Source organism: Ahaetulla prasina, chromosome 13 (genome assembly GCF_028640845.1).
Source record: "Ahaetulla prasina isolate Xishuangbanna chromosome 13, ASM2864084v1, whole genome shotgun sequence".
Lineage (NCBI taxonomy): Eukaryota > Metazoa > Chordata > Lepidosauria > Squamata > Colubridae > Ahaetulla > Ahaetulla prasina.
Window position 1 is genome coordinate 20451090 of NC_080551.1, and position 23620 is coordinate 20474709.

At 41.5% G+C, this 23620-nt stretch overlaps 2 protein-coding genes across 4 annotated transcripts in view; both read left to right on the top strand.

Annotated features, from left to right (window-relative positions):
• Window positions 1-2516: 2516 nt before the first annotated feature.
• On the top strand, window positions 2517-8299 carry PCLAF (PCNA clamp associated factor). Its single transcript, XM_058156765.1, has 4 exons — window positions 2517-2713; window positions 3808-3885; window positions 6131-6296; window positions 7887-8299. Exons 1-4 carry the CDS (start codon window positions 2662-2664, stop codon window positions 7939-7941), a joined length of 351 nt encoding a protein of 116 aa, XP_058012748.1. The 5' UTR covers window positions 2517-2661; the 3' UTR covers window positions 7942-8299.
• Window positions 8300-10522: 2223 nt separating this feature from the next.
• CSNK1G1 (casein kinase 1 gamma 1) overlaps window positions 10523-23620 on the top strand; it is a 33047-nt gene continuing 19949 nt past the window's right edge. For all 3 annotated transcript variants that reach the window (XM_058156305.1, XM_058156303.1, XM_058156304.1), the window contains exons 1-8: window positions 10523-10626; window positions 16604-16996; window positions 17777-17817; window positions 19216-19285; window positions 19914-20065; window positions 20768-21002; window positions 21790-21875; window positions 22445-22529. In XM_058156305.1, coding sequence (XP_058012288.1) covers window positions 16819-16996; window positions 17777-17817; window positions 19216-19285; window positions 19914-20065; window positions 20768-21002; window positions 21790-21875; window positions 22445-22529 — 847 coding nt within the window. In that variant the 5' untranslated portion in view covers window positions 10523-10626; window positions 16604-16818. The remainder of the gene's footprint in view (window positions 10627-16603; window positions 16997-17776; window positions 17818-19215; window positions 19286-19913; window positions 20066-20767; window positions 21003-21789; window positions 21876-22444; window positions 22530-23620) is intronic.

Below are 23620 nucleotides of genomic sequence, written 5' to 3' on the forward strand. Positions count from 1 at the left end.
TGACCATGGGGATGCTGCAGTGATCGCGAAAAATGGTCATCAGTGTTTTTTTTCAGTGCTGCTGTAACTTCAAACGGTCACTAAAGGAATGGTTGTAAGTCAAGAACTACCTGTAGTTTGTGGAGGGCTAGATTTAGAATAGAACAGAATAAGAGTTGGGAGGGACCTCAGAGGTCTTCTAGTCCAGCCCCTTGCTCAGGCAGGAAACCCTATACAATTTCAGAGAAAATGGTTGTCCAATATTTTCTTAAAAGCTTCCAGTGATGAACCACCTGGAACTTCTGGAGGCAAGTCGTTTCACTGATTCATTGTTCTCACTGTCAGGAAGTTTCTCCTTGATTAGTTTCCATCCATTGCTTCTTGTCCTGCCCTCAGGTGCTTTGGAGAATAGCTTGACTGCCTCTTCTTTGTGGCAGCCCCTGAGATATTGGAAGACTGCTATCCTGTCACCCCTCGTCCTTCTTTTCATTAAACTAGATATATCCAATTCCAGCACCCCTTCTTTTTAGCCTCTAGTCCCCTAATCATCTTTCTTGGTTTTCTCTGAACCAATCTATTGGCCCTTTAATATTCAAGCATAAAGCATGCTTCAATAAATAGAATACAGAAGGTAGGTTTACATTAGCAAATCTAACCTGTACCTTCTTGCAGGAAATGCTTCTTTACAGTTTAAACAGGGCCTTTTGGTAACAAAGGATGTGGTGACAGCTGCTGATTTAGCGTGAAAAGAAATGCATGGACAGGGAGGTTGATGGGTAGTTACCCCCCCCAAAAACATATTTTCCCACCAAATATCAGATACTGGCTAAAATAGCAGGAGAGGAGATGGGGGTGGGGTGAGGTCAACAGTAGATAGTCGTTGGTTAAAACTTTGGGGATTTTGGGAAGAGACCACGGAGTCAGGTAGTGCATTCCAGGCATTAGCAACTCTGTTACTGAAGTCATATTTTCTGCAATCAAGTTTGGAGCGCTTAACATTAAGCTTAAATCTATTGTATGCTCGTGTATTGTTGTGGTTGAAGCTGAAATAGATCTGCTGGTCTGCTTCTCATAGCCTTCAATGAAAATCTGATAAAAATGTATTTAAAAAATAAATATTAGACACTCACTGTATAGCTATTCCCTTTCCTATAGGCATTGATGCCAGTCCTGGGAAGATCCTTGTTTGACACATTTCTCAATCAACAAACTACTGCAGAAGTGGTTCTTGGCATTCTGCTTCTGGTGAATGACAGTGGAACTCAAGTGGCTTAACTTCAATTAAGCTTTGACAGTTATTTACCATGATAATGGACGGAGTTGCAGAAGCAAGTTGTTTTGTTATCACTTTCAACCAAGGCTTGATGGGTTTAAGATTGGCTGTATTTTAAATCTAATTAAGTTCAGCTTTGATTGGGTGTGGAATGGCACTGTTTACCTTTCCAGATAGGTAACAGAAAAAAGGTTTTAAGGAGGTGTTTATTGGGAAATTAGCTGAGGGTCTTAAAAGATAAGGAATGAGTTCTCTTTGAGAAGGGCAGATTTAAACAGGGGATTGTGCTTCTACTTTATACCCATTTTCCTTTGAGATTTATTTAGCATGATATTAGATCTCTGCAGGATTACGTTTGGTATTATTGACAAGGCCGTCCTATGCATGTTTTTTCAGTGATATCTCAAGCTTTATATAGCTTTGTATAACACACTTGGCTAAAACATGGTTAGTTAGTGCAGCACTGTACAAACTCAGGCAGCCCGGTCAGTTTATAAACTATATATTATAAACTTATAATATCATCATACCCGTCTCCATCCACTTATGACTGTAACTTTGTTGCTTGTATCCTTTCGATTTATACTGTAATTTATTGTTTCCTGATTGCTTATTTGTAGCCTATGACTATCATTAAGTGTTGTAAGTTATTGTACCTTGATGAAGGTATCTTTTATGTACACTGAGAGCATGTGCACCAAGACAAATTCCTTGTGTGTCCAATCACACATGGCCAAGAAAAGATTCTATTCTATTCTATTCTATTCTATTCTATTCTATTCTATTCTATTCTATTCTATTCTTATAATATAAGTTCCACATTTATATTTTTTGCACCCCACCCCTTGATTCCATTCTCCTAGGGAGGCCTCGGGAATTGTTTTTTTCTTCCACTTCATTTTTCTTCTTTTCCCCTCCTTTAGATTTGTTTTGTTACTTTATGTAAAAACTTCAATAAATAATTTTTTAAAAAATAAAATAAAATCATAATGTGCAGTTACGGTTGCCCTAGGCGGGGGCGCCCTTTTCTCTATTCAGACTCCCAGAGGAGCCCAAATCAAACTTCTCCCGATTCGGTTCATTCGACCTGCGGCGGGCCGGGGTTCGGGGGAATCCCTTCCCGCCCAAGGAGGATTCCGGGGCGGCGAAGAGAACCAAAGTTCCCGGCCGGAACTTCGAAGCGCGGTTGAAAGTCGCGGGCTGGCTCGCGATTGGCCGCTCGCCGTCTCCGCCTCGGCCAATGGGAGCGCGGCGCGCGCGCGGGAAGCCCGAATATTGCGGCAGTAGGAAGTAGCAGTTCGGCCGCTTGCAAGAAAGTTGCGCCTTTTGCATTTTATTCTGCTTTCCTTCCCGGCTTTCGTTTTATTCCGGTTTTTTTTCCCCCTTTGGTGCGACGACAAACGACGGGCATGGTGCGGACCAAGGCGAACTGCGGAGGCACCTCCGGTGCCTATCGGAAAGGTAAAAGCATTTGCACCTGCTTAACCAGATGCAAAACTAACCGGGATGCAGAATTAAGTGAGATCCAGAACTAACCGGGATGCAGAATTAAGTGGGATCCAGAACTAACCGGGATGCAGAATTAAGTGGGATCCAGAACTAACCGGGATGCAGAATTAAGTGGGATCCAGAACTAACCGGGATGCAGAATTAAGTGAGATCCAGAACTAACCGGGATGCAGAATTAAGTGAGATCCAGAACTAACCGGGATGCAGAATTAAGTGGGATACAGAACTAACCGGGATGCAGAATTAAGTGAGATCCAGAACTAACCGGGATGCAGAATTAAGTGGGATACAGAACTAACCAGGATGCAGAATTAGCCCACTTGCATAAGGTCTCCAACAATTAACTGCTTAAAAAGGTTAAGTTCACACCAGACGGTGGGGCGGAAGGGGGAAAGGAAAGGAAAGCAAAGAGAGTAACCCATGGTTTGACTCTAGCTGCCTTGTAGCCTCCTGGTCAAAAGAATGGTATGTGAATTGTCATATTTGAAGCAGCTACCTTGCATTCCTCCATCTTCCTTCTAAATGGGATGGATTTTAACTAGGCTTAGGCCACTAAGCTGGATTTTAGACACAAAAAGCCGTGGAAAAGGCAGCAGAGGTTAGCATAGGGTGCCCAGGCCTGTTAGATTGACCACAGGATGTGTATTGCAATTCCCAGTGCAAGCCCTTTGAAATGTAGGAATGCCCTACCTAGCATGGCTGCTGAGATGAAATACACAAAAGTCAGCTTTTTGTGGTTTCTCTAACCTCCAAGGAAACTGAGGTGCTGACTTTTAATTCAAGAAGACAAAAGGTGAAGGAAAAGTTTGTCTTGGATTGCATTCACACAGCGCTGGGAACTACATCCAGTCAGCTTCCATTAGCTTATATTGGAAGCACCTTGGAGTAGGGTGCATTCACCCTTGTTACCATTTTAACCCCTGCATGCTTTTAAATTGTCCTACTCTTTGTGGATTGTAAAAAGAAGCAGTTGGTCTGTGACCTAGATAACTGGGATTAATGGCATTTTTAAGTGTAAATAATCTCTAATTCATTCTTTATGCCAGTGGTAGCTGCTAGGGCTCCTCGGAAGGCGCTGGGCTCTGGCCAGGCGAATGTTAGTTCGTCTCCTACCTCAAGGAAAGGTGAGTGTGTAAGATGGACTTGATATTTCATTGGCTTTAATGCTGCTTTGGACAGAGGTTGAAGGCCGCTGGTGCTTTTAAATTTAGAATGGCTCTGCAAGCGCAAATAGATGAAATTTGCAACCACAAATGAGCCCCACATTTCTGCTGTTAAATGAGACATTTGTTAAGTGAATTTTGTCTGATGTCTTTCTTGCCATAGTTGTTAAGTGAACTATGGCAGTTGATAAATTCGTAACCTGGTTATTAAATGAATCTGGCTTCCTTATTGACTTTGTGTGTCAGAAGGGACCTTGGGACATAGCAACGGCTATAAATATGAACCAGTTGCCAAGCATTTGAATTTTAAGCGCGGGGATGCCGCTGTTGTGTCTTGTCCGCTCTCACCGCAGCCGGGGTCTGCTTATCTGCTCCCGAACACGGAGGAATGTATGCCTCCCGGCCCCAGTCCTGGCTCCATGCCCAGACAAGCTGCAGAGGAGGGGGCACCTCCCGGTCCCAGCCCTGGCTCCATGCCCAGGCAAACGGAGCAGCTAGACCCCTCCCCCTCCTCCACAGCATGTGAGCCTGAGGAAGGTTTATTTCCAACAGCTGCTGATTGGAGTGACCCTCCATCAGAAGATTGGATAGGCGGAGGCAACAGAAGGAAGGGAGGGGCAGGCCTTAATGAGTGCTGAGTCATGGAGCCACACCCCATGGCCTATATAAAGGATCTGCTTTCTGGCAGTCTCTGAGTCAGGCAAAGTCGAACTTATCTTGCTGAAGTCACTTACTGGTCTCCTGCCTGGTCTCTGAGGACTTTGCTAGGACTTTGGGCAGAGCTGCAGAGACAAGCCTGATTCGGATTTCCCTGACCCGGCCGTCAGCGGAGGAGTGGGACACGACAGCCGCAAAGGTGCATTTGAAAAAAAAAATTGGTCATAAATCACATTTTTCAGGGCTGTTGTAACTTTGAACGGTCGCTAAATGAACTATTGTAAGTTGAGGACTACTGAAATCAGACTGAAGCTTCACTTACCTCCTTCATGGTGCTTTTGTATGCTTTCCTTCGGTTTTCTTTAAATTAGAGATACTGCGCTGTGGCTGTTTTATTTAGAGCTGCAATACCACGGGGCCGTTGCCAAGTATAATAATGGTTAACTGGGCTTTTCTGTCATTCTGCTGTTTCTTCTTGAGCCTAAAATATTTTGCACTTTTAATACTGTGAGCTGAATTCCTAAAACGTTTTAGGAGTAGGCAGCAGCTCCATGTTCACTTCTGTGAGATAGATAACCTGCTGCCTTCTGGCACTCTAGCATTACATCTTAGCAAAGATGGCTTGTTTTAACTAACTTGAGATAGCTTGTGCATTCAGGGATTAATACGTTAGTGGATTGGAAGCTTTTGTAGCTACAGTTGCTACAAAAGCTACAGCCACAATTGAAACCGGAATGTAAGTCGCTAAATGATACGGTACTGAAGTGAGTTATCATGTGACCAGACCTGACCTTACAATCATGTTCACTATGGTTAAGCGAGTCACCTGGTTGTTATTTATTTATTTATTTATTTATTTATTTATTTATTTATTTATTTATTTATTAATCACATTTATATACCGCCCTATCTCCTGAGGGACTCAGGGCGGTTCACAGGCAAATAAAAGACATATAAATACAGACTAAAACCACAGTTAAAAAACTTATTCTACAAAGCCGAATTAAAAAGCAATATGAATAATAAATAACCATTTAAAATCAATATAAATTTAAAAACTAATCCAGCCCTGCGCAGATGAATAAGTATGTTTTGAGCTCGCGACGGAAGGTCCGGAGGTCCGGAAGTTGACGGAGTCCTGGGGGAAGTTCGTTCCAGAGGGTGGGAGCCCCCACAGAGAAGGCCCTTCCCCTGGGTGTTGTTAAGTGAATCTGGCTTTCCCAATTAACTTCTCTTGTAGAAGTTGGTTGGGAAGGTTGCCAATTGCCCTGATGTGATTGCAAAATTGCTCCAACTGTTGCAAATGAGAGCAGGTTTGCCAAGTTTGTGATCGCATGACACACACGGGGGGGGGGGGGGGGAGACGAGACGTGCAACAGTCAACTTTGAGGCCAGATTGTGGCAAATCACTTTTTCCCCAAGGTCATCGTAACTTCGAACTGTCGTCAAACAAAATGATCATAACTCGAGGCCTACCCGTAAGTTGGATGCTTTTTTTTTCTTTTCTTTCTTAGCTGGGCACTGATAAATTCTGCTTTGCTTTCTACAGCAGAGAGTAAGTACGCAGGAGGTAACCCGGTATGTGTGAGGCCAACTCCACCCTGGCAAAAAGGCATTGGAGAATTCTTCGGGCAAACTCCAAATCGTCGGGAAAAAGAGAACCACAACTCGGAGGAGGAGCCCGGGTGCAGCGAAATAGGAAAACGCAGAAAGAAGTAAGGATGGCTATCTGTGCGTTCCTAGTGGGGCAAAACACCTGCCACCGTACTCAAGGCTTAATGTTCTATAGAACAGGGGTCTCCAACCTTGGCAACTTTAAGCCTGGAGGACTTCAACTCCCAGAATTGAATTGGGGAATTCTGGGAGTTGAAGTCCTCCAGGCTTAAAGTTGCCAAGGTTGGAGACCCCTGCTATAGAAGAATTGGTGAAGCATGTTTTCAAACTTCTACCTCGCTTGATCTAACGGCCCTTCATTACTGCTCAGTGAAAATGACAATTCCCTGGCCTTAGTCCAGCATGAGTTTTGGGGAAAATCTATGTCTAAAATGAATTTTTTACTTGGTATTAAGGGAAAACGTTTTGGGGAAACTTATTTCACAAAGTGAAGCTCTGTTTCATTGCTTTTTGCAAATTGTTTTTTAAAATTGTTTCCAGCATTACCTAGCTCAGCGATGGCGAACTTTTCGGCACTAAGTGCCGAAAAGGGAGTGTGCACGTGGAAAGGGAGTACTTCGCGTGCGCACGTTCGTCTGGGCCAAAACCAGGAACAGGAGTTGCCCAGGGTCATGTGCATGCTGGAGAATGTGCGTGCAGTTTCTTCAGGTTACTGCCATGCATGTGCATGTGCCAATCAGCTGGCCAGCGCACATCTCACGTTGGAAAATGGAAGACCAGCTCTTCCGGTTTCCAGCACTGACGCAAGCACAAAGGCCATCTGATCGTCATGCACGCATGCGCACCAGAAACCCGGAAGAGGAATGGGCAACGCCAGGCGACATGGCTCTGTGTGTTACTTTGGGCACGCGAGCCGTAGGTTCGCCATCACAGACCTATAGTTCATTGTTTTCCAACTTTGGCAACTTAAATTTGTTACAGATTGCAACTCCTATAAGAGTTGATTGGGGAATTCTGGGAGTTGAAGTCCATATGGCTTAAAAGTTGCCACGGTTGAGAAACACTGACCTAGATAATAGAATTTTCGGCCTGCGTGAAAATAGACCCCATGTTCTGAAATCTTTTATCCATAAAAAGGTAAGGTTCCCCCCGCACATACATGCTAGTCGTTGCCGACTCCAAGGGGCGGTGCTCATCTCCGTTTCAAAGCCGAAGAGCCAGCGCTGTCCGAAGACGTCTCCGTGGTCATGTGGCCGGCATGACTCAACGCCAAAGGCGCATGGAACGCTGTTACCTTCCCACCAAAGGTGGTCCCTATTTTTTCTACTTGCATTTTTACGTGCTTTCGAAACTGCTAGGTTGGCGGAAGCTGGGACAAGTAACGGGAGCTCACCCTGTTACACGGCAGCACTAGGGATTCGAACCCATAAGCTACCGACCTTTTGATCGACAAGCTCAACATCCTAGCCCCTGAGCCACCGCAACACAGAAAGAAGGAAGTGACTGTGTGACAAGGAAGGTTAGAAGGTTGCTAATCTAACCGGAAAGCAGATTCCAGTTCAACATGAAGGCTGCATGCTTTTACAATATTTTTAGTCTCTTCTAATGGCCCAGCTATTGAAAATATAATTTACTGGAATTTTAGAAATATGAATGATTACTGACTTGTATTTTTTTTCCCCCGTTGACAGATCACGTCCATTGCCTCCTTGCGCTGCAGAACAGGACGAATGTGAAGATGATTAAATGTGAGCTAATCCTGGATCTGCAAGCAGATCTTGTGCTCCCAGAGCATTGTGTATAGGCTGTATATATATTGCATATATTCCGTTTGAATTTGAGTCTTTATAAGCATCTGGCATGCTATTCTGTTGACTAAAATAACTTAAAAGTTGGCAGACTAAAAAAAAAAAAAAGGCAGGTCATTGACACAATGCTCTTAACGCTAAACTGTTTTAATGATTCTTAACTACTAACTACATGCTTTGTATTAAATTCGTTTTGCCTTTTTAAGCACTTATTAAAGTTCTGTGCCATATCAGTGTTAAATAACATTATGCTTCTGTAAAAAAATCTACTTGTTGCTATGCTGAAATATGGGGGGGGGAAAAATACAAGTCAGTAATCATTCATATTTCTAAAATTCCAGTAAACTATATTTTCAATAGTTGGGCCATTAGAAGAAACTAAAAATATTGTAAAAGCATGCAGCCTTCATGTTGAACTGGAATCTCCCCTCATAAACTAGAAAATGCTGAACGAATAATTCTTTCGGATTTAAAAGAAACAAGGCCCAAGAAATGTATCTCATTACAGGGGCAAAATGGTAGACTTTCTACATGGCTCTGTACAATAGCTTGAATAGGCCAAATTGTGGTATGAAGGCAACACGAAGCACAGAATTGCTGATATTAGAAATAACATTAATGCTTCTAAAGATTTTCCAGTTTGCTTCTATCTCTCTTTTGCAGCATTGGGGGTAGGGTTAAAATCCTTTCTGATTAACCAATTACTACATTATTAATTGTGAAATTGGCCTAATAAAGATATAAAGGTGCGTTTTTTTTACAGAATTCAGCACAGCTCTCCTTTTTTTTAATCTGGGTAACTGATTTGTCTATGTGCAAACTGCAATTAGTTCTTAAATGATTTTAAAGATTATGAGTATTCATACTTTCCTTGTATCAAACTTAGGGACAATGTGAAAGATAAAGAGGTCCACTTTGAGCGTATTCCGGCCCAATATTCAACTACTTTGAGATTAGAGTTTCCAGAATTCCCATTATATTTGGTCACATTATAAAAAAGATGTTGAGACTCTAGAAAGAGTGCAGAGAAGAGCTAGAAAGGTGATTAGGGGACTGGTGGCTAAAACATAAGAATGGTTGCAGGAACTGGGTATGTTCAGTTTAATGAAAAGAAGGACCAGGGGAGACATAGCAGTGTTCTAATATTTGAGGGGCTGCCCCAGAGAGGAAGGGGTCAAGCTATTCTCCAAGGCACCTGAAGGCCAGACAAGGAATAATGGATGGACACTGATCAAGGAGAGATTCAACCTAGATATTAGAAATTTTCTGACAGAACAATCAACCCATGGAACAGAAGTTGCCTTCAGAAGTTGTGGGAGTTTCCTCATTGGAAGCTTTCAAGTAGAGACTGGACTGCCATCTGTCAAAACTGGTGTAGGGTCTCCTGCGGGGTGGGGTGTTGACCTACAAGATCCCTTCCAACTTTGTTAATCTGTTAATCTAAAGGCCGTTGGGTTTGAAGTCAGAATAAATCTCTTCTGCTCCTTTGTAAGGTACTATAAGTTTCTTAGCTTCTAATGTAGGATGGGATTCTTATTACTAATTCAGCAAAACCTCCACTTATGAAATCTTTAGGCTGAAGCTGAGCAATGTTTTAATTAAGGCCCTCCTAAATGCCACAGCGATGTCTGTGGGGTGTGTCCAAAAACAGTTAAGACAAACATGTTTTTTTTTTCAAAAAAAGTGGGATTCACTTTAAAAAAAAGTTCTCTCTTCAATTGGACCATTGTGGCCATCATCTTGCCCTGCTGGCTGGATAATTCTTGGAATTGACGTCCACTGAGCCTCTTTAAAATTGCCCGGGTTGAAAAATACTGCTCTGAAGTACAAGGATCTCAGGACACTTTGGATGCACAAACGCCAACCTTGTACAAACAGCCAGTGTGGAATATGGATAATTTACAGGATGACAACACTTGTGTGAGGTGGCAGGGCTACCTAGCCCTCGACCAGTTCCCTTTATTTTGGGGAGCAGAATTTAGAAATGCTTTGAAACAGTAACAGTTGGAAGGGACCTTGAAGATCATCCAGTCCAGCCCTCTGCTCACGCAGGAGACTTATACTGGGGATTCGAACTGCTTAACTGCTGACCTTTCTGACCGACAAGCTCAGCGTCTTAGCCACTGAGCCACCTAGCCAGGGTCGGACCATTGTCTTGGTCACCTTCTGGATATTCCCCCACTTCCTGGGATTTCCCAGTGGTCTCCAATCCCTGCTCAATCCAGGGATCCCTTTCCAGGATCAGCATATAAACAAGTCACACGTGACCCCACAATCTGCGTGCCTCTATCTCAACACCATCCTCTCCCTCTGGCTGAAGGAAATCCTGTCTGCGCCTGCGCCGGCTCGGCGTCCGAAACCCCGCCCTGTTCCGCTTAGCAACCGGACGCGGTTGCTAAGGCGTTCGGGCCCCGGAAACACTTTTGTGACGCGCGCCTCAGGCCGGCTGGCGTCTCTCCGATAGGGCGCCGGCCGTCGTAGGGCGTGTCCGCGGGAAGCGCTTCCGGGGTGGCCCGCTCCCCCCCCCCTCCCTCTCCCCTCAGAGCGCTCCGCGAAAGGAGGGGGCAGTGGCCCCGGGTTCGCGCCCCCTCCCAGCCGGGAGAAGCGGCTTTTCCTCGGGACGGTAAGAAGGCCGAGGTGCGGGCCGCCTCGGGCTCGTTTTTCAGGGCGGGAGGGAGGCAGGCGGGGGCGTCCGCCGTTAACCGTAGCCGACGGGGAACGCTCGCGAGAGAGGGCGGGAAGGGGAGTCGCTCCTCGCCCTGCGCTGCTGAGGGGGCGCCCCGAAGGCCCGGAGCTGAGAGGGGGGGGGCCTGAGTGGGGGCGGTCTTCTCCCCTTCCCCTCCCCCGCCCCAGGGGCGGAGCCCTCCGGCCATGTGGGGCATTTAAACGGCGCCCGGGCAGTTCCAGGGCTCCCCCTCCCCCGCCTTCCTTTTGGGTCGGGGGTCGCTTCTCCGGACCCAGCGTCTCCCTCCCCCGCGGTCGGGTCTTCGGAGGCGCCCGGCAGGCAGCCTTTCCGTTGTGGCGGGCTCTGCCTGGCCCGCGATCTGGGAAGGAGACAAAGGGAGGGAGGGAGGGAGGGAGGCGGGCGGGCGGAGGCGCCGTTCTCGCGGCCCCGGCGCTGCACGTCGGAAGGGTCCACGTGGAGAGCCCCGCGGAGGGTTCGCCCCTGGAGGCGGAATCCCTGGAAGCAGAGCCGCCGCCTGGGAAACGGCTGCCCGGGCCTGTCAGGTGCCTTTCCGTGGGCTGGTTGGATGTGTATGTATGTACATATACGTACATACATTTAAACATACATACACACATACAAACATACATACGCACGTACATATAAACATGCATAAATATAAACGTATACATACAACATGCATACATACCATCCGTCTCCCTCTCTCTCTCTCTCTATATATATATATATACACACACACACACACACACACACACACACACACACACACACACACACGTATGTATGGTACGCAGTGGCTCAGTGGCTAAGACGCTGAGCTTGTTGATTGAAAGGTCGGCAGTTCAGCGGTTCGAATCCCTAGCGCTGCGTAAGGGGGTGAGCTCCCGTTCCTTGGTCCCAGCTTCTGTCAACCTAGCAGTTCGAAAACAGGTAAAAAATGCAAGTAGAAAAAATAAGGACCACCTTTGGTGGGAAGGGAACAGCGTTCCGTGCGCCTTTGGCGTTGAGTCATGCCGGCCACATGACCATGGAGACGTTTTCGGACAGCGCTGGCTCTTCGGCTTTGAAACGGAGATGAGCTAGTTGGCAACGACTAGCATATATGTGCGAGGGGAACTTTTACCGTGTGTGTGTGCGGTAGGTATGTATGTATGTATACCTACCACACATACATACAGTAAAGGTTCCCCTTTATATAGAATAGAATAGAATAGAATAGAATTTTTATTGGCCAAGTGTAATTGGACATACAAGGAATTTGTCTTGGTGCATATGCTCTCAGTGTACATAAAAGAAAAGATACGTTCATCAAGGTACAACATTTACAACACAATTGATGGTCAATATATCAATATAAATCATAAGGATTGCCAGCAACAAGTTATAGTCATACAGTCATAAGTGGAAAGAGATTGGTGATGGGAACTATGAAACGATTAATAGTAGTGCAGATTCAGTAAATAGTCTGACAGTGTTGAGGGAATTATTTGTTTAGCAGAGTGATGGCCTTCGGGAAGAAACTGTTCTTGTGTCTAGTTGTTCTGGTTTGCAGTGCTCTATAGCGTCGTTTTGAGGGTAGGAGTTGAAACAGTTTATGTCCAGGATGCGAGGGATCTGCAAATATTTTCACGGCCCTCTTCTTGATTCGTGCAGTATGTATATATATGTATATAGTGGGGTAGGCTGGGCTGTGGGTCCTTGGTGCCCTCTGAGTTTGGTTGTTTTTTTGAAGACATTTCATTGTTCGTTCCCCCATTTTGCAAATTCCGCTCCCTGGTAGCCCTGATGATGCTACCTAGTGGGGTAATGAAACATCCGCAAGAAAAATTGCTAAGTTTGAGAGAGAGAGAGAGCAGCCAAGGATTCCACATGTCTGGAGATTTTCAAGTCATCCTGGTCCTGGTTTGTCTCAAAGGTGCTTTTTATAAAAAGGCAACTGTTTTTCTTTGAAGACGTTTCGCTTCCCATCCAAGAAGTTTCTTCCGTTCTTCTGATGAAGCTGCTTGGATGAGACGTGAAACATCTTCCGCAAGGGAAAAAAAAATAATCCGGTTGCCTTTTGAAAAGTACCTTTGAGACGAGAACTCCACAGTTCAACCCTGGAGTGTAAATTTCCTTTTCTGTTGGAAAAGAAAGTTTCTGTCTTTACTTTAAACCTGTTGAACTCTCCACCTTAGTTTAGGAAACTTTCCCCCTGAGTTTTGAATTGCAACCTGGTGGGATAACTTTTAGCATGGGCTCCCTCTGGAACAAGCCAAACTTAAACAGTTTATAAGGATGTAAGGAAGCAAATGCACCAAAGGAACATGTTTTTCTTTTCCTTCTTTTTTTCCCTTCTTTCGGGCTTCCTCTTTGCGTCTTCTTGATTGCCTTGTTTTTCTTTCAACCTAGATGACTCAGTGCTTAAAGTGCAGTGGTTTATTATGGTCTGCAGCTGAAGGATGATCTTTTTGCAGTACTTTTCTCTGTTGGACGTAACTCTTGACGAAATTCCTTTTTGACTTTTGGAGAATTAATGTTTGTTTGGTAAATACCAATCTGAAGACCTTGTGTCAACAAATTAAATGCTTTGAGGATGTTGAAATAGGTACATTTAAAAAGATGGAGTTGAGAGGTACAGGCTAAAATGAGAGGAATGTTAAATATAGTTGAATTGAAATGATGTCTTCCTTAATTAGTTTCCCAAATCAGAGAAGTATTGTTATATGAAAGAATAAAAGCAGTTTTTGAAAGTGGAACGTAGTATAAGTAGTAATTTTATAAAGGAAATTCTAGATTATACCTTTGGCCAGAAGCTTGAATTCTTGTATAGATAGGAAATATCTGTAGGAGTTTCAGAGGAACTGTAACTAAAACTAAATTAAAACTAAACTAAAACTGTAACTAAAACGTAAAACTGAAACACTTTTGTTAGGGGAAGCAGCTTCAAGCTTGTTTTCAGTAGCAACTGATATAAATACTTTGACATTGAAATGTATAGTTTTACTTTGGTATAATTGTTCCATTTTAATTTCATGGCACTCTAATACAGTCATGATATCTCTCTTCTAGAAGATGTGCTTATCTTTCCTCTAACTCTTCAGGTATGGAATACCACTTCTTCCTGTTTGGCAGAAAAAAATCTGCAACAGATAATTATTTTGGCAGTCTGATGTTCAGTGTTACATGGACTGCCTTTGATTTGGGAGGTATGTGATTAAATGTTCTTAAAATTGTAGGATACAGTTCTCTTTAATGAAACAATGAACTTATAAATTACTACAACAAAGATACTTAAATATCTTTTTTTAAAATGCTTCTTTATACTGTCTATGAAGATTCTCGAATCATTCAGGTCATGATTGTCCCAAAGGTGCTGTTCAAAAGTCTAGTGAGCTTCCTTGGTTTTTTCTTGAAAATGTTTCACCTCTCATCCAAGAAGCTTCTTTAGTTCTTTATAATAATTCACCACGGCTATGTATTACAGCGTTGTGTAGTCATATCCATTCAGTCATTAAGTTGGGAATTAGACTTTTGGATTGCTTAGTGGTCTCTGATATGAGACTTGAAGGGATTTATCCAAACTAGGGTTTCTCAACTTTGGCCACTTGAAGATGTATGGACTTCAGCTCCCAGAATCCTCCAATCCATACATCCTCAATTGGCCAAGGTTGACAAACTGATCCAAATCACATTATGAATGTCCGTGTATCTATATCAGATTTCATTATAATAGCTCATGTAACTATAGGTGTTACGGTGATAAATACCGGTAGGTTCTATTGCTATCTGAAACTTTATTCTTCCGTGTTATGTAAAATTATCGTTCCCATTTGATTTGCCAACCAGAAGTGATCAGTTTTATACCAAAATATTAACTATATAGTGTGTGTTCTTGTTAAAGTAGACTTTTAATAATTGAGAGTTTTAATAGGGTTCTGTTGGGTTCCCAAGGAATGCTAGTTGCAGCGATATGAACAAGATACTGTAATTTACTTGAATTGTTTGTGTCAAACTGAACAAGGCTTGAAAGGGAATTTTGGAACTCTGCTTGCTTAGACAGTGTTTTCCTTTGTTTTGAAAAGCAGATTGCTATATATAAAACAAAAAAGAAATATTGATTATTAATCTCTGTTACTTAGGGGTTACTTAGGGCAGAGTAAAAATTCAGTGGTGTTTAATTCCCCTTTCAGTCTTTTTGCACTATCAGTTTCTCCTGTAGCTGCTTGTTTTCAGCTTCTCAGTCCTGTTGCGTGGGCACAACTATGTGCCACTTCCATGGCAACCACTTCCAGTTGTTGACTGTTCTTCAAAATAGGTGGTAAATCTATTCAGATTAATTGAAAATGTATATAATTGATACGTATTGATGAGTCGGTGGTTGCATTTAGATCATGGTGTGTTTACCTAGTGATTCATTCGAAATGGCTGCATCTTAATACGGTCAGTTGGCTCTTTGATTTCAGAACGAAACTCGAAAGTCAGGTTATAAACTTTGTTCTTTTTTTCCCTTTAGTTTGATGTTTGTATAAGTAATTCCAAAATATAACCCATCAGCAGTTTTCTATTCCTTGCTTAGTGTAGTGGCATTAATTATTTGTATTTATTTCTGGCACTCTTTCTCTTCGCTTTGTGGCGGTTGTATTATACAATTCAATTTTAAAAAAAAAAAATAAGTTTAATATGTATCCAGCACACATTTGAAATTTTAATATCATGCAAAACAGAGTAAGCAGCACTTATATTGGCTTTATCAGTCAAAATCTAATGAAAATGTTAAAGCTATGTGGGTAACATATCACCCAGTGATAAGTGATTTCCTATTTGTGATACGCAAAATATTGTCTCCCCTAAACAATCCAGCAGTGTCCAAAAATTGCTATAATATAGAACGGATCTCAGATTTTGTCCGTTAAAAACAACAACAACAACAATAAACTCACGAGTTTCTGCTTTGGACCCAAACTTTGATGTGTTTAATACGTCAGAATATTTAACTTCTTTTATCTATTTTGTTTTCATTCACACTTGACACCAAAAGATTAAACTTTTGTTTTGCTTTCAAGGCAAATTCCTTATGAAGACCACACAGTTCAGACTTGGTTGAAAGCTCAGTTTTTCCTGCCCTTTCATGCTGGTGGCTTGAATAGGAGTGGGGGGAAAACTCCTTTCAAAATAATAATAATAAAAAAACATTAGCCGTTGTAGGTAGTTAACTATATATGCAGCTCAGATGTGTTAATTTCTGGGATAATTTTTCCTTCACATTTTTCTTTACTAGAAGTAAATGGAGATGTTAGGCTGTGTATTTTGCTGATTTACAGACTTATTCATTATTACTTACTATTTTAAAAGACAAAAGAAGAGACGGTTTTGGGATTATACAGCACAAAGGCGCCTTGCCTTCTGAATGGTCCTGATCGCCGTCATTATTTTTCCTGAACTCCCATAAAGCTCATTGTGTTATCATAGTCACCTGAGTTCCATGAGGCTCTTACATTCTAGGGGGAGTTATAGTGACTCAGTGTCAGCCAGCCAGATTGGTTTCATCACAAACATGTAGCTGGAACAAACATTTTTTTGGGGGGGTTGAACAGCAAAATGCTTTTATGCCTTTCCTTTCCAGGCCAGGTAGGATCATAGAATTAGGTTACAAGTAAAATCATAAACCTGTAGCGTCAGGGATCGGTAACTTTGACATCGTTTGTTTCGGGCTGTCTAACAAATGGAGGCCACCACAAATAATAGCTTTTTGCTTTAATATTCCTGACAAATTTTTTTTTTGTGTGCATCCAACAACTCTTTTGAGTCGTTCTTCTTTTCCTCGATACCCAAGGAGGGCCTTTTTTGTTGTATATCCCTGTTTCGTTTCACCTTCTTCTTTCACCAATCGGATTGTGATCTTGCCCTTTTTTGCCCTTCCTCCCTTCTGCAGGTAGTGTAAGGTTTTCCTCTACCTCGCTGAGGACGGTGAAGTCATCCCCGGAGCCTCCGTGACCCGTGCCTAACAGCCTGGATATGATGCCAAAAGATCTCCAAAGTATTTTATAGTTTGACCCAATGATTCTTCTGGATCTATATTTCTCTCTTCAAGAATAAGTGCAAAGACCAAATCCTACTTAACTACCAGATATTTTTTATTGCAAGATCATGGACCATATTACTAGGGAGAAAGATGAAAGGCGAACAGGGAAAGCAAATCCAGGAAGAAGCACACACAGTTCTCGAGCATCGAGTTCCACTTCGGCGGCTGGAGTTCTCATGGTTGGGCCCAATTTTAGGGTTGGCAAGAAGATCGGCTGTGGCAATTTTGGGGAGCTCAGGCTAGGTAAGAGCCTCAGCCGGTTCAGCGGTGGCTTTTAATCCTGACCAGCCAGAATTGCCTGCTGCAGGCGGTCCTCGACTTAGGACCACAATTGGCCCCCCAGATTTTTGTTGCTAAGTGGGACATCTGTTAAGTGAAGCTTGCTCCATTTTACGACCTGTCTTCGCCACAGGTGTTAAGTGAATCACCCGCAAGGGTTAGGTTGGCAACACCATTGTTAAGTGAACCTGCCTTCCCCATTGACTTTAGCACAAAAAACATAAGTCACTTTTTTCAGTGCCGTTGTAATGACGAACGGTCACTAAATGAATGGTTGTAAGTCGAGGACTACCTGTACATATAAAACACTGTACGTAGTGGTTGCAGTTAGCAACACTTTTTACCTGTTGCTATAATGGATAGAGGCTTCACATACATACATGTAACACAGGTTTCTGGCTTCCTGTTTCATTTTTAATGAACTTTGATTTAGCATTCTTGAAACTAACAGGGATTTTTGTTACTTGGATGTTACACCTCTGCGTGTAATGTAAAGTATTTTGAGGAATATTTCCTGTATTTCTGTTATTTACTTTCCAAAGTATATAGAATAAACTTTAAAAATTGAATAATTACTCTTAGAAGATGGATTATTGAGGGTAATGTGAGTTGCAAACAAAAGTTGATAATAAATAAACAAGCTATTGAACCTTTTTTTTTAATTTTGAGAGAAACCAAACAACTAAAAATAATAATTTGCATGTCCTGGTTGCTATTTGAAACAAATTTCTCTTTCTCTTGCAGGCAAAAATCTTTACACAAATGAATATGTAGCAATCAAGCTGGTGAGTAGTTTTGTGGTTTTTTAAAAAAATTCTGTATGCCAAAGGTTATCCCAACAAGAAATTTTTTTCAAGCCAGATTTGTCCTGATTGCATCGAGCCTCCATTTCATATTTGTGCTGTATTGTGGTACTACCTTTAAATTTTGTGGAAACCAATTCAGTATCAGCTGTGCTGCTCACTAAAACCATTCCTGGCTCAATTTAAATGCCAGTGATTATTTTTAAAACTCTTTACTGCTTGCCACCAAGTTTTTAAAAGGACTGCAGCAGATGAATGGAAGACTCCAATATGAGGAATCCTTATATGCCCGTCCATCAGCTCACCTAAGTTGGTGGGCATGAGAAATAGATTTATTTATGTATTGAATTGATACGCGTCCATCTTGCTAGCGATGTAGATCCAGTCTGAAAGAAGCCATTCTGACCAATTTTGGAATACAAAACTCTTTTCTATGAAGTTGGAGTGAGCCGTTTCAGAATCAGATGTTTTAGAATGGATGTTTTGCATTCCCATCATCTTTCATCTTTCCTATAAAGATGGCACAGTCCTAATAGAGGTATGTGTACATTTAGGAAACTAGGGACGCGGTGGCTCAGTGGCTAAGATGGTGAGCTTGTCAATCAGAAAGATTGGCAGTTCAGCGGTTCAAATCCCTAGTGCCGTGTAACGCAGTGCACTCCCGTTACTTGTCCCAGCTTCTGCCAACCTAGCAGTTCGAAAGCACGTAAAAAAAAAATTCAAGTAGAAAAATAGGGACCACTTTTGGTGGGCAGGTAACAGCGTACCGTGCACCTTTGGCGTTTAGTCATGCCGGCCACATGACCACAGAGACGTCTTTGGACAGTGCTGTCTCTTCGGCTTTGAAAAGGAGATGAGCGCCGCCCCCTAGAGTCGGGAATGGCTAGCACATATATGTAAGGGGAACCTTTACCTTTACACATTTAGGAAATGATCATATATTTCAGCAACTCATATATTTGGCAACTTGAAACTGGGTGGACCTCAACTCCCAGAATTCCACCCAGCATTTTGGGAGTTGAAGTCCACCTGGCCTCAAGTGTCCAAGGTTGAGAAACACTGATATATTTCATTGAACATTAAAGACATGGTAGTTCATCTCCTTTTAAAACAATGTGTTTTTTCCACCTACCTGCACTACTATTAAATTTATTATATTTATACAGCCATCCATCTCACAAATGTGATTCTGAGTGGCGTAAAATAAAATTTTACAATCGAAAAGCCTTGCTTTGAATGGCTGTGCATGTGTATATTCAAACTGGAAAGCCACTTTGCAAGACTGATTTAATGTATTCCTGCTCCTATATTGTCATTTAGGAAAACAATCCACCATTAAACAATCAGTTCATTTTTGTTTCATTATTTTGTGTTTTATAGGAACCATTAAAATCTCGTGCCCCACAACTGCACTTAGAGTATAGATTTTACAAACACCTCGGCAGCTCAGGTAAGAAATCTTTCTCCTAGGAGTTAAAATAAATTGTGGCAAAGGGATGTAGTGAAACTAATACTTACGCAACCATATATTTGAAAGCTACAAATATCCTAGAAATCAGAGGGTGCACTTTTTAGCAGTGATTAAGTGTAGTGCGTATAACTCATCAGATGCAAGGCAAGGGCCAAAGTAACATTTTCTGTATTCCCAAAAATCATCACTGTTGTTTTTTAAAGTAATCTCTCTCCATGTCACATTCATAAACTGATACCTTGGAAAAGTAGCTGGTGATTTGATTCAGTTTGTCCCAAACAGGAAAAAAAACACATAAATTATCTTAGAGGCCATCTGTGTAGCTCTGTAAGCCATCATCAAATTCAACGAATTGAATTCTGCCAGTGGTATAAATGTTGTCACGAATGGCTGCGCTGGCCTAGGTCTAATTTGAAATTTGGGGTTTCCTTTTGAAAAGGAAAGACCAAATGAAATGTGGTGATGAAGGAATTTAGGATATATTTTTCTAGCACTTTTATTTGGGTGGCCCAAGTCAAAGCTGGTGGTTTTGAGTCTTGTTTTTTTTGTTTATGACATCCTCTTGAAATACTGCAGTTGTTGTTATTATTATTTGCATTTGTTTCAGTTGAAGGCTTCCCACAGGTATATTATTATGGTCCATGTGGAAAATACAATGCCATGGTACTGGAGCTCCTTGGTCCAAGTTTGGAAGACCTGTTTGACCTCTGTGATAGAACGTTCACTCTGAAGACTGTCTTAATGATAGCAATTCAGCTGGTGAGTAGAAGAACAGTTTCGTGTTTCTGTAAACATCCTGCCTTCTTCCAACCTCAAATATTTCCAATAACAGTATTGCCTTTTTTTTGACTGTTAGGCAAACTTTTCTTTATAAGCTTATTTTGGTTTTTTTTAACTAGCATGGATTCAGCAAAAAGTTTCCAAAATGAAGCTCAGGCATTTAAAAGAGCACTAGTTAAGCCAAGCTGCTAGTTTGATTACAGGTGATTTGTGGCTAAAATAGGCTGCATCAAATGAGCGTTACGAACAGAAATCAGGTCATGGACAGTGGCTTTCAAACTATTTACTAAGGACTGTTAGATAGTTTGAGGCATGTTGTGGCCTTTTCTTGGTCCATTTGGTATAACAGTGTAGGACAATATTTTTTTAAAAAAAATTATTAAAGGAAACAAAACATATTCAGTGAACAGAATGCCCAACCCAGAATAATTTCTATGCATTGTTTAGAAGGTAGCTTCTTAAATTGATTATGATCTAATTAGCTTATATTTCCCATTTTCTTTAGCTAAATAAAGGCATGCATTTTTAATACGGCAAAAAAGCATGTTGTTATATGTAGGTATTTTCATATCTAGTGATCCTGTACATGTGAACTTTAATTCAAAATACTGGTTCTGAACAGTTAGCAAAGGATTTTTAATTCAGAGATGTAGAATAACTTACTTCTTTGTCTTTTTATAGATTACTCGAATGGAATTTGTGCACTCAAAGAATCTCATTTATCGAGATGTCAAGCCAGAGAATTTTCTTATTGGCCGGCAAGGAAATAAGAAAGAACACGTCATCCACATAATAGACTTTGGATTGGCCAAGGAGTACATTGATCCTGAAACACAAAAACATATACCTTACAGAGAACACAAGAGCCTTACTGGAACAGCAAGATATATGTCCATTAATACACACCTGGGCAAAGGTTTGTTCAGTGTATACTTTTCTGTGCTGTTTATATCACAAAAACATGTTTGGGAGCTGTTAATTTTCACATTGTGACTCTCTTTAAAATTAGATAGCAGTATGACTTCGGCATGCCTGTAATAAATATGAACTCAAAGATATAACTCATGCATATTACCCGTGCATGTCCTTTCATAGCAGTTTATCAGCTGGGATTGACCTAGTGAGCCAGCATTTCCAAAATTGTCTATTAGGAGGTGAGAATTACTACAGCTGTTATTCAATTTTTCCTCCTTTTCTCCTCCTGCAAGCAAAACAAACCACAGTAGCTTCTTCACTGTGATACATGAACTTAAATTTTGTGCTTTTCCACACATTAGGAATTCAAAACAAAACAAGAGTAGATCAAGCCTTTAATCCTGTTTTTATTAAGAAAGGAATAAACCAGGTTTACACATTACCAAAAAACAACACCACCTGAACAAAGGTCAGAAATTGTGATAGTGCAAGACAGTCTGGAGAATCCCAGACTGTCCAGTTTAGTTTTAACACAGATGTGTGTTCCATTTGAATATGAGAATGGCCATCTTGGAGAATATGAATAATAACTCAATTCTGTTGTTTTACATGTAAAGCAACTTTTACTCAATAATTTCTCAGGCTCCTTATAGATAATGTTGCTTATGTGTCTGCATCCTTACGGATGTCTTCTTTTTCATACTGGAGTTAATTACTAGGAATGTAATTACTAACGTTAATGTTGATTAAGATGTTAGAGCAGTGTTCTGTTCTCTTACGTGTTTTAGAACAGAGTCGGCGAGATGACTTGGAGGCTCTTGGACACATGTTCATGTATTTTCTTCGAGGCAGTTTACCATGGCAAGGCCTTAAGGTAGATGCTAAAATGTGCATCAGTTGGGTTTTGGCAGATAGCTTCTGTGTTAATTACCTGCCTCTTCTGACAACTTATTTTTATTTTCACCCTTTCGGAAGGACATCTCACTGTCAATATCCAGGTTTTGCCCCACCTAATTTGATATACTAGATTTGTTACAGTTGGCCACACCAGAGACTTACAAAAGTCTCCCAGAAAAGTTTAAAAACCAACCAACCCACAACACTCTATTAAAATGACTGAATGATCATAATTCCCCCAGCAAGTTAAAAGGGAAGCTAGTATACAGAAAGTGGACCAATTTGGTTTCATTTTGCAGGTGGGAAAATTTTAAATCACACTTTTTTTTTCAGGGCTGGTGTTAAAAACAAAACTTGCTGAGTTATGATGCAGATAAAGATGTATCAGATGACATGCAAGGACTTAGTTAAATGGTTGCCAAACCTCTATAACTCACTCAAATATTGTTCCTCCGGTTATTTCACCTGTCCTTCTCTCCAGGACAGCATCCTACATATTACGACCCAATAATAGTTTTTAAAATTAGAATCCTCTGCATTTCACAGGCTGATACACTGAAAGAGCGATACCAGAAGATTGGGGACACGAAGAGGAATACTCCAATTGATGTTCTCTGTGAGAACTTCCCAGGTAAGTTTCAGTTCTGGTGGCTTATCATTTCTGTAAATTACTCCCAGAAATAAGAACTATTAAGACGGTGATTTTTAGAATGTAGCTAGTACAGAGAAATATGCTAGTATAAAAAAAAATAGGCAGACACCTGGAAACCATAGTCTAATATATTATATTTAGAGTTGGCCACAAATTTCAATTACACTTTAAAATCTGACTTTTTCTTGAGCCCGTAATTACTTGCAAACTCCTCCTGATATTTCAAACATTTCTATTAACTAGTCTGATTTATCAGGGTTTATCAGGTTTGTGACAAGTTGTCAAATTTTGCAATCTGCTTCCCATTGGATAAAACATTTTTGCAGTTGGCTTACAGCCACAAACATAGGTGTTTCAGTCATCTGGTAGGCTGCAGTGAATACTTTGTGCTGTCTAGACAAAAAGCAGCATATTTGATATGCTGGTTGGGGAATTCTAGGAGTTGAAGTCTACAAGACTTAAAGTTTCCACAGTTGGACACCCCAAGTCTAGATGATACACTTGAAATATTGAAATAACATAGCAAATTCCAGGTGAAATGTTCAAAGCACACTCTCATTGGAGCAAACAGGTAAGAGGCATTGTTGATGTTTCTCTTCGATATTTTAGTAGCTTCTGGCTCTGTCAACCCTGGTGCCAGTGGCCAGGATGGTCCCTGAAAAACATAGTTGTCGTGTCTCCAGTCTGTCTTCCAAATTCAGTTCTGTATCTGGCGGAAGACGGTTTCTTCATCACCGAATTTAAAACTGCCTGTGAAACTGCTTTCTAAAATTTGAAACCTAGACAGTGGTGCTTGATGCTCTCTTCCTCTAATCATGGGGAAAAAAGAAAAGATCTGAACATGTTTAGCAAATACTGATTCAATGAGGGAGGGTTTCTGTCTGAAACTTCTCTAGAACGTGAAGTTCTACCAGCTTTCAGTTCTTTTTGAAGTGATGTAATCCCTGGCAGGGCCTTGCCTATCTCGGCTCTGAATCACCTGGCCTTTTTATGACTTGGACTTTCAGTCTGAGTTCCACAAACCATCAGTGTTAAGAAATTCACAATATGCAAAGGTGTATAATTTGCAT